Source organism: Vicia villosa, linkage group LG4 (genome assembly GCF_029867415.1).
Source record: "Vicia villosa cultivar HV-30 ecotype Madison, WI linkage group LG4, Vvil1.0, whole genome shotgun sequence".
Lineage (NCBI taxonomy): Eukaryota > Viridiplantae > Streptophyta > Magnoliopsida > Fabales > Fabaceae > Vicia > Vicia villosa.
In genome coordinates this window covers 87787863-87798658 of record NC_081183.1, presented here as the reverse complement: position 1 = coordinate 87798658, position 10796 = coordinate 87787863, and the positions used below count along the sequence as shown (strand labels likewise).

Below are 10796 nucleotides of genomic sequence, written 5' to 3'. Positions count from 1 at the left end.
ATTACTAACATTTTTTTATCAACACTGCTCTCAGCTCATAAGTACAAACATAATCATAGCCATCCAAACCAAACAGTAAGTGGGATTGAGGAATGTTCCAGTCAACTAGAGCACATAAAAGGACATCATATTTTTGGAACTAGAGCACTTACTACATAAAAGGAGTGCAGATTTTGAGCAGAAGCTAAATTGGCAGTGGAAACATAGAAGTATCATTCATTATCCATTCCGGTCACTAATGTATTGCAGTAACTAAAACAAATTATTAAAAATTCTGCTTATAGTAGGATGAAAATTCCAAATAGTAGACTGAAATATACTTGTCTAAAATAATGGAAAGAAATTAATGAAAATCAATCAACATTGTTGATTGTTAAAGCTAATTTTGCAGCATCATCTTCTTTCTTTTGTTTCTTCCGCTGTGCGATGAATCTTTGTCTCTCCCTAGCTAACTCATAATAACTTTTGAGCCGTTTCTTAGACCTGATTGGATTGGGTCTCTTTTTGAACTTTCGTGTACTAGAATCAACTATAAGAGGTTCAGCAACACTAGTATCTTTGCAAGATGTAGACCTGGAAGATGAAGGTTGACCGGAAACACCTTTAGCAACAATCAGCTCTTCCGCTTGCTTCCCACATTCAATTGCAGCATTAAGAAAAAATTGCCACGCATCAGGGTCCTTGCAAACACAACTTATAATCTGAAGCATAACACCAGAAGCTTGTTGATATCTTTGTGCAAAAGTAGTATCTTGAATACCTCCAATACTGATGGGTTTTAACTTATCAAGGGATGGACGAATTCCTTTAGTCCAACGCTTTAATATGTAGTGGTTAGGTATGGACTTCAAGGCTTGGTATTGGACAGAACTCCCAAAGAAGTCTAATATCTTGAAAACATGGCGACATAAGAATCCCCAGTTCTCAAACATCCGACATGTACAAGTAAAAATCTTGTTCCCAATATCTATAGTAACAACCCTCTCATCAAGTCACAAAGGATCTTGATCATTAGGAAGAAGGTTTTCTGGAACTTCTTCGACCAACATATAAACATTCGCAGCGGCATCATTATCATAATCCATCTCATCGGCATCACGAACAAGTTGAATTGTGAACACTTTGAAAACTATATTAGAAATTGAACTTCTTGATGTGTCCTCCTCATAATAATATTTGAAAGAAAGATCATATTGCTTGTGAATGAATGCAAATGATGCTGGAGTATACTTGGCGATAACTGTAGCAACCTGCCCTAAAAATTAAGCTTTTTAGAGTCGCCACCTATTCTGAAGGGCGAATAGGAAACCCTACGCAGTTTAGAGATTCGGGTAAGTTATTATAATCAGGTCGAGGGAAGGTGTTAGGCACCCTCAACCCTTTCCTATTGGCTTTGAATCTAAGGTAAAGGTTTATGGCTAAAATATTGAGGTTTAAGTGCTAAAGAATTGAATAGGGGAAAATTGAGATTTTAGGGAGGGGGACTCGCCTTGGTTATCCAAGTGCCTACGTATCTCCTTATGGAGAATCAGAGTCAACGTAGTTCGGGCACAGGATTGTACGCCTTAGAATTGATTATGGATTGTTTGAAAGCTTTTTGACTAGCCTGTCATAGTTTGTGATTTGAAAGGCATTTTGAATTGCCTGACTGACAAGGATGAAAATCCGTAGTATCGTGGTTTAGTGTTTTTTTAGATGTTTTGGGCGTACAACCCTGATTTGATGTGGCACCGTTAGATGCGATGACCAATAGATTTGGTCAATATAGCTAACGGATCAAGGGGCATTGCTGGTTACTCAGATCGATAGATTCGATCATCGCGGGCAGTAAATTCAGTGTGTTTTAAATTATACATATATTTTTATCTCTCGTCTAATGCGACTAATAGCTTTAGTAGGGTCGAGGAGAGAATTATTCAAGAATTAATCAAATTATTATTTTCAAATAAATTAGATTCAATTATATTATTAATAAATAAATTAGGCGAATCAAAAATTATTTCTCGTCTACTGCGACTAATGGATTTAGTCGGTTCGAAGAAAAAATTAGATTAAGTCATCAAGAGAGAACAAATAATTAAACAATTAAAATTTCACAAAATCAATTAATTTAACTTTTTGTTATTTTTTTATTTTGTATAGGGGGTGTGTTTTGTTCAGGTGAGTAATTTTGGGAGGTGTTAAAAGCAAAGGCTTAAGCCCAACATGACTGAGGTTCCGTTGGATCCAGTGTGTGCAGGAGCATGGCCTTTGGGTGCGCGTACAGGATTTGAATGGCCATGATTCCCAACTTTAATCTAAACGGTCTGCATGGGTTATTGGAGGTGGTGTACAGGATCAGATGGCACACTGGATCATGTCCAGTGATGCCGCCACATGGCCATGAGAGCCCAAGTGGCCTTGATCCAACGGTGATGGTAAAACAAAGCAAAAGAGAGGGGAGGCTCTCATTTCTTCTGATCCACTCTCCCTCTTCCTCGTTATCTCTCACCCTCTCTCTCTAAAACTCTCTTCTCAATTTTGAATGCAACCCAGAAACCCATCGCCGAACACCCTCACCCACCCTCGAAACCACCGTGAACCACCAGCAAACCCAGAATTCCGGTTGATATTCAACCGGATTCTTCATCTAAACCCAGTGCCTTCAAACATCCAAACCCAGAAAACCCCCAAATTGATGAACCCTAACCTTTGCCCTTAGAACCCTAACACTAGCATTTTCAGAAAATCAACCAAACACAATCACATGCAATCAACACAAGATTCTAAGCTAAGTGACGAATTCGATTTACCTTGTGTTCCTGATTTGTAAGCTCCAAATCTTCTTCTAATCCCCTTCTCCTTTCGTATTCGCAAGTGATTGAAGATGAAGGTCCAAGTGTCAAACGATTCGTTCGCGGCGGCGCAAGCACTCTCCCATCCGAATCTTTTTCCCCCCCTCTTCTCTTTTAGATTTTTGTTTATATAGCTCTAGGGTTAGTGATTAGAATTAGGAATAATTAGATTTAAGTTTAGAAATTGATTCAGATTCGATTTCATTTGTTGATTGTAATTGATTTAGATTATAATCCGATTCCACAATATATTTGATTTGATTTCGTTTTTGTTAATGTTAGATTTGATTGCGTTTTGATTCTGCTTCTTTGGGCCTGGGTAATAGAGTTGGCTTAGGGTTTCCGGTGATTGGAAGGGGCGGCGCCGCTGAGAGCATGGAGACTAGGGTTTGCACTATGGAGGGGATGGTGAACAGGACCGGGTCGGTTTGACCCGCCTGTGACCCAACCGTTGACCCATGGCCCCATTCTTTTTGGCCCGAAACGTAACAAGACAAAGCCCAACAATTTTAATTAGGCTACTCCATTAATTAAACACCCTTTTAATAATTCTGGACAATTAAAAAATTAATCATTGCAACTAATCATATTAATTAATAAATATACTAGTATTTATAAAATACTAATAATAATTAAATTGATTAGATCAATATCACCACACTAATAATTCTTAGTTAGAGTTTAACAAATGATAATAATCTTAATATATATTCTAACCAAATCAATTAAATATTCCTCCCTTTTTAGTGGGCTCAAATCTGATTGGGATTACAACACACTCTTCATTTTTGCATACACCCCCCCCCTTTTGATAAAAAGATAATGACCTTATTAATAAGGATTAAAATAAATGAGTAAATGATGAGAAATAATTGGACCCAAAGCATATTGGATCTCAAATATTTGTCATTCACACCTCTACTTGTTTTAAACCAGATTATACGGGAATTTTATAGGAGAGCGAGTTTAATAATAGGTATATCAAACCCTATGGCTCCTAATTTTTAACTCCCTTAATAAATTGAAACGAGGATCACATTGGGTAAATTTTGGGGTATGACAGCTGCCCCTATTTAATTATCTTGGATTGAATGGCGTGAGAATACGCAGGTCTCACGCTTTTCGGATCGAAGAGTTATTAAATAATGGAAGACCCCTAAATTTACCTTGTGCTTGAGCGTGAGTGAGGAAAATCGTCCTGCTAAAGACTGAGTCTTACATAGCGAGGATTTACCGTTAGTTGTGTAAAAGATTGTTTTTGTGGATGCACATGTATCACGTTGTTTGTACAATGTACATGTGTAAATGCTCATGCATGAAAATGCTGTGTGTATGCACCTGAGTACGTATGTTATGATAACTCCAATGTTTTATCTCCTTATCACCCATTGAATTTGTTTAACCCTTTTGAGATGTTTCGCGAATCCTAGTTCGGATTGTATCTGAGGAGAGTTGAAGTAATGTCTTACATAAGACTACCTGGAGAGGTTTCCTGAATGGGACAGATCATTGACAGATGTGACGGAGACTAGGCTTCAAACAAAGCTCGGGAAGAATTGTCTTAGAGAAGACTGACTGAGGAAACTCTTTGAAAGAGCAAGATGTATCTTTTAGAAAAAGATTGGATAAATGTTTGAAGAGTATTACCTAAAGAGGTTGAGATATGTCTTAAACAAGATTATCCAGAAAGGCTCCTAAAAAGGGTGTGAAACGTCTTAAACAAGATTGACCTGGAGAGGCTTCTGAAAAGATATGAAACGTCTTAAACAAGATAACCTTGACAGGTTTCTAAAAAGATATGAAACGTCCTACACAAGACTAGTCTAAAAAGATTCCTAGAAAGGATATGATATGTCTTAAACAAGATTGACCTGGAGAGGTTCCTTGAAAGGATGTGAGATGTCTTAAACAAAACTATCCTAAAGAGGTTTCTAAAAAGATATGACACGTCTTAAACAAGACTAACCTGGAGAGGTATCTAGGAAGGATACGGAGTGTCTTAAACAAAATTACAAGGTTAACCCAGATATGTCTTAAACAAGATTGACATAGAAAGACTCCTATAGAGGATAAGAAAGGTTTTAACGAAGACTACCTAGAAAGGTTGATAAGCGTCTTGAAAAAGACTACCTTGAAAGGTAAGAAACTCTTTGATTATTTCTAAATTGCCTTTGAAGAGAGGCTCATAATGAAGCATCGAAATTGTTAAGATTAAACCGTTGAAACGATAGTATTTGCACCGTATTTGGAGGATGATATCCTTTTGACTCCAGAGTGACCTGAAAAGGCGAATGTTGAATTTATGCAATGTTATGATGCATGTGTCATGTAATGAGATTCTCGAAATAAACGAGAATTATGTATGTACGACAATCCCACATTGTAGGTTGTGAATAATACAGGCGTAGGAAGGCCGATTATGCAGCAATGCTCCTTGTGTGATACTAGCGTGATTTCCCTGATATCAGAAATCTTGAGAGACGCACCATTTGACTTGAAGGAAATATCCTTAGAGGGAACTCGAATATTACCATGTCATGCCACGAACCTGATATGCACTGCCCCAAGGTTTGAATTCTTGAGAGATATGCCTCAGTCAATAAGCTTCTTGATTGTATGCCCCTATAATCCTCGATATTTTGCCCCTGTTTAGGAGAACCCCCTAGATGTGGTTCCCCCGGTTTAGGGATCTTTATTAGCAATGATCGCCTTTGATTAACCCAATCTCCCTGATGCTAGGTATTGTTTCGAATGTGAAGCAGATACTTTTCAGAATTAGTCATGCGTCTTGGTCGTGTCCGATGGACAAAAGTTCACTAAATACTCAGGATGAGATGATGTCTCCCATGAGATTACCTGAAAGATTCCTGGAAAGGATATGAGATTGTCTTGAACAAGATTGTGCTTTAAACAAAGCTCGGGGAGGCACGTTTGCGAAGAAGGTCAAAAGATTCCCATAGAGGACAAAGACTATTTTAAGGAATGTAGCGTTTTAAACAAAACTCAGGAAAAGACATTTCGAAGAGGGCTATCCTAGAAAGGATGGGATACCGCCCTGAAGAAGGCTGTACTTTAAACAAATTTTGCCAAGGTTCTTGGAAGTGTAAGAGAAATCATGGACATGTCTCAAGAAAAGCTATCTGAAAAGATTGGCGGGTGTCTTAAAAAAGATTACCTAGAAAGGTTCCTGGAAAGGACAAGGGATTTTTTTTAGAGAATATAACCTGAAAAGGGTAAGGAATATCTTAAAGAAGACTACCTGAAAAAGTTAAGAGATGTCTTACAGAAGACTACTTAGAAAAGGTTCTTAGAAAGGAATATGTCTTAGAGAAGACTTATCTGAAAAGATTTCTGAAAATGACGAGAGACACTTGAAAAGGTTTGTAGAATGTGTCTTAAAGAAGACTATTTGAAAAAGGCTCCTAGAAAAGATAATAGATATTTGAGCATGTCTTAAAGAAGATTGCCTGAAAGGATTAAGAGACGTTTTTTAGAGAAAATTACCTAAAAAGGTTCCTAGAAAGGATGTGAGAATGACCTTTTACAACGTGCCCCCAGGTAATGGACTTGCCCCATGGGCTATTAAGAGTCCTTGAGAGATCCCATGGATCTTGATTAGATTGCCCCAGATAAATAGGATGACAACGGGCTATGCCTTGTGTATATACTAGCCATCCGAATCAGGCGTCGGAGATGTTTCTTCTTTGATATGCTTTTAAAGCTATTTCAAATGTTGGTAGGATTTTTTTTAGCCATTAGCCATGCTCCATGCAACTTCTCCCTGATGTTAAAACATTTGAATCTATATAGACAAGTGTGCTTTATAATGAAATTCATAAGATGCGAATGCATACGTCTGTCTTGAAAGTTTAAAAACATTTTTTGAGTAAAATAGAGTTTTTTTTGTAAGAAAGTGATATCAACTCAAGAGTTATAGTAGACCCTAAGGAGTCGGGATACCTTTGGTAACGGCATGCTTTCGAACTAACCATGCTTCAGTTAGGACTTTTAAGGGTTGTAACGTGGCCTGGTTCACGGTTTTAAGAAACAAAGGATAATGGCTCAAAGTTTATTTGTACCCATCCCAATCTTCGTGATGTTCTCCAGTCCTATGCTCAGTTAACTATGCATTTAAACTCCAAAAGACTTTGGGTATTGTAATACTGACATTCATGATGGTTCAAAAACCAAAGTTTTTTTTTTTTTTGCGATGGCAGTCATTCTCCTTTTTGTAATATCTTCCATTTGTCAAGGGTGTATAGTGACCCTCTTTTTCTTAATTTTATTTTCCCTAATTTTTGCCTGAACTGTTTATTTAAAATTACAGTCAGCGGGATGCCCCACTTTTGCCTAAGTCTCCTTAATAGGTTTTGACTTGGCAGGCCTTGCGTTATTATTTTTTTCTTTGAGGACATTGACTGCCAGGCTTAATTATGACGGGGAACCATCAGTGATTATGTTCAAAGGAACAATTTGGGATAATTAAGTTAACTGAACATCTACCCTATCCCAGGTTATATTTTGAGGGTTTTTATTTTGTACGTAAAGGAAAACTCCTACTTCTTAGGCTCAGAGGGGTTGACGAGGGATTAACATCCTTATATCTCCACTGTGTTGGAATTGAAACAATGCCTGTACATCGTCAACATGGTCTGTTCGAAAGCGTACTGTATGGTATTGTGGTATCGTTTTCGTCATTCTCCCTCTAAAGGTACACATCTTTGAACAAAAGTTGAATATCACAAATAATAAAACCAAGTAAAAACACAGTTTTTAATATAGTGAAAACACTAGGAATAAACCAAGACAAACATAAGCAATGCATTAATGATTATTGTAAAGTACATAGCGTATACCGCAAACCAATGTTTAAACAAACTGAAAGGAAATTGCAAATGAAAACAAAACTAATGATCTAAGGAACCCTCCTTCTAGCCACTTATAGCATTAGACTTGCGAGGCTCTTCGAACTCAATGAGTCCTTCTTCAATTAAATCTTGGATCTTGTGTTTCAACGGCCCACAATCCTCTGTATCGTGACCAGGACTATCTGAGTGATAAGCGCACCTAGCATGATGCTTGTACCCATGAGCGGGGTTAGCTGGGGCTGAGTATGGAGGTAGCAGCGTTATCAAGTTCTGACTGAGCAGGTATTGCAAAGCTTGAGACAGTGGCATGTGCAATGGGGTAAATGATCGTTTTGGCTTGGACCTCCAGGGGCGTTGGCCACCCTGTTGCTTTTGCTGATCCTTCTGTTGTAGTGCTGATGTCTGATTAACCAGGATTGCCCCCACAGTGTTGGGTTCCTTTTTTCCATCATATGACTTTTTTGTGTGATAGGAACCTGAGGGTTCCCCTTGTATCTTCCCATTTTTTATCCCATTTTCAATCCTTTCACCAATGACTACCAAGTCCGAGAGCCCTGAAGATATGCTTCCGACCGTCTTATCATAGTATGGTCCTTGTAAGGTGCTCATAAATATGTCCACCAGTTCTTTTTCCATCAATGGAGGTTGGACTCGAGAAGCCATTTCCCTCCACCTTTGGGCATACTCCTTGAATGATTCATCCTTCTTTTGTGACATATTTTGTAATTGCATCCGGTTGGGTGCCATGTCCAGGTTATACTTGTATTGCTTCAAGAATGTGTTAGCAAGATCATTCCAGCTTCGTATATAGGATTTCTCCAATTGCATGTACCAGTCAATAGATGCCCCACTTAAGCTATCTTGGAAGAAATGTATCATCAGCTTTTGATCGTGGGCATAAGCAGCCATTTTTCGCACATACATGCGCAAGTGGTTCCTCGGACATGTGAGTCCTTTGTATTTCTCAAAGTCAGGAGTCTTGAATTTGTGTGGGATAGTCAAGTCTGAGACCAAACTCATTTCGAAGGCATCCACATCGAAAGCATCGTATCCTTCTACCACCTTTAGTCTCTCCTCTAGCGCTTTGATCTGTTCACTGTCCTTGAGGTCTTCCCTAGAGTTGGGATTAGACTGCTGCGTCTGAGGTGCTTGGTCTGTGTTGTCCACCTCTTGTACTCCGTATTGTAGATCCAGGTAATCATTATCCTTAAGGACATTATTAGCAGGAATACGAACTGTGTGGGTTGTCCCTTTTGTTTGTGGAGTGGGGACAAACCCTTCTTGAGAGGTCTCTCCTTTCTCTTGGAATTAGATAGCTCTCCTGACAGATCGGACCTGAGGTCTGTCCTTAGCCGGGCCAAAGCCTGAAACAAATCCTAGCAGCGGGTTTCCGTCGTTGGGGATCTCCTCATACTGGTCTTGAACCTCCTTAGCCTTTTCTTGCTTATCCATGAGATCTTTCATGAAGCTCAGTATTGTTAGACGCTGGCCTTAGGATCTAGAGGGGGGGTGAATAGATCTTACACAGTTTTGCGGAATTAATTGAACTTTAAACGGAAGTGATTCTGAATCGACTCGCGTCTATTCCGAACCACTATTGAAACGATTGTATATGTGTTAAAACCACTAACCAGCTTGAGATAAACGATAAGAGAATACACTATAGAATCAATACGTCGCTCTATTGAAAATCAATTAACTTCTTATATGATGAACGACGTTTGCAATACAGTAATGATGAAAGAAGCAAAAACACAAACACTTGGTGATAATGATCAAATTGATGGTGATTCAATGTGTGATGGATTGTGATGTTTATATAAGTTCTTAATTCACAATCTTAACACTCGAATCGTTGATCAATTTGCTATTATAACCAAATATGAACAGAACGTAAATGAAAAGGTAAAAGCGACAAGAACACGATATTTGTTTAGGCAGTTCGTCGATCGTCCTCGCTACGACTACGTCTGCCCCCAATTCCAAACTGAAATTGGGAAATCTTTCATTAATGTTGAAAGCAGTTTATACAAAGAAGATAACAAAGCGATAAACCATAAACCAATTATGTCGATCCTTTGAATCTTCTTCCCCCATAATCTTGAATCAGATCAAGGTGATCCAAGAGCTTCACTCGATCCCTTTTCTGCAGTGTCTTGAATTGCCTTGAACCCTTGTTCTTCAATCTTCACACTCAGATGGATACTCGTTGAAACCTCTTGATAAAAACCCCCAAGAAACACCTATCTTAGAGGACAAAACCCGCAGATTTTATTCACCAAAAACCCCACAAATCTTCACCCACTAGGAATCTTCAATTCCGTTCCATGGACGTTATCGAACTCGATCACTAACCCTCAACGCAAGAATGATTATGTGTAATTGTGTTGGAGATGACGAAGAACGAAGATGAGAAGCCTTTGTGTATCTTTCAGTCGTTGGTGTTGATTGTAATAATTGAACCTTGGATAATATATATGATAGCTTAACAGTTGGAGATGAGAGAAACAGAATTTTTTGCATTCTTGATCAGTTAGGTCGACCTATTGTAGTGCTTGGGTCGACCTAGCAGAGCTTGCAGAATTTTGCTCCCAGTTAGGTCGACCTGTTGAAGGAGTAGGTCGACCAGAATTCACTTCAGATGCGTTTTGGGGACATTTTCTCAGATTAGGTCGACCTAGTTGTTGTGTAGGTCGACCTAGCAGACTGATATGTAAATTTCTTCAATTTAGGTCGACCTAGATGATGTGTGAGTCGACCTAGCAGAAGTATATGGATTTTTCTCCATTTTAGGTCGACCTGGGTTGACAGTAGGTCGACCTAACTGCTGCTTTTCTGCATTCTTCTTGTTTTGCTTGTGTTGAGTCGACCTATATGCATAATAGATCAACCTGTTCTGTCATGAGTGATCAATGCTTGCTTTTCTTTGAGTTTTCTGCTCCCGCTTTGTTGTTTGAATGCTTATTGAGTTTGCCATGAATCAAAAACATCTTTGAGTGTAATCTTGTATTCACATTCTCCCCCTTTTTGATGATGGCAAACCAGTAGTCGAGGCTTTGGTAGTAAGTGACAAATACTCAACAAACTCAGCATC

At 38.7% G+C, this 10796-nt stretch overlaps 1 protein-coding gene across 1 annotated transcript; it reads right to left on the bottom strand.

Annotated features, from left to right (window-relative positions):
- Positions 1-353: 353 nt before the first annotated feature.
- Positions 354-932, bottom strand: LOC131597484 (uncharacterized). The gene has a single exon (XM_058870180.1). The coding sequence runs from the start codon at positions 930-932 to the stop codon at positions 354-356; it is 579 nt and encodes a 192-aa protein (XP_058726163.1).
- Between the last annotated feature and the right edge of the window lie 9864 nt (positions 933-10796).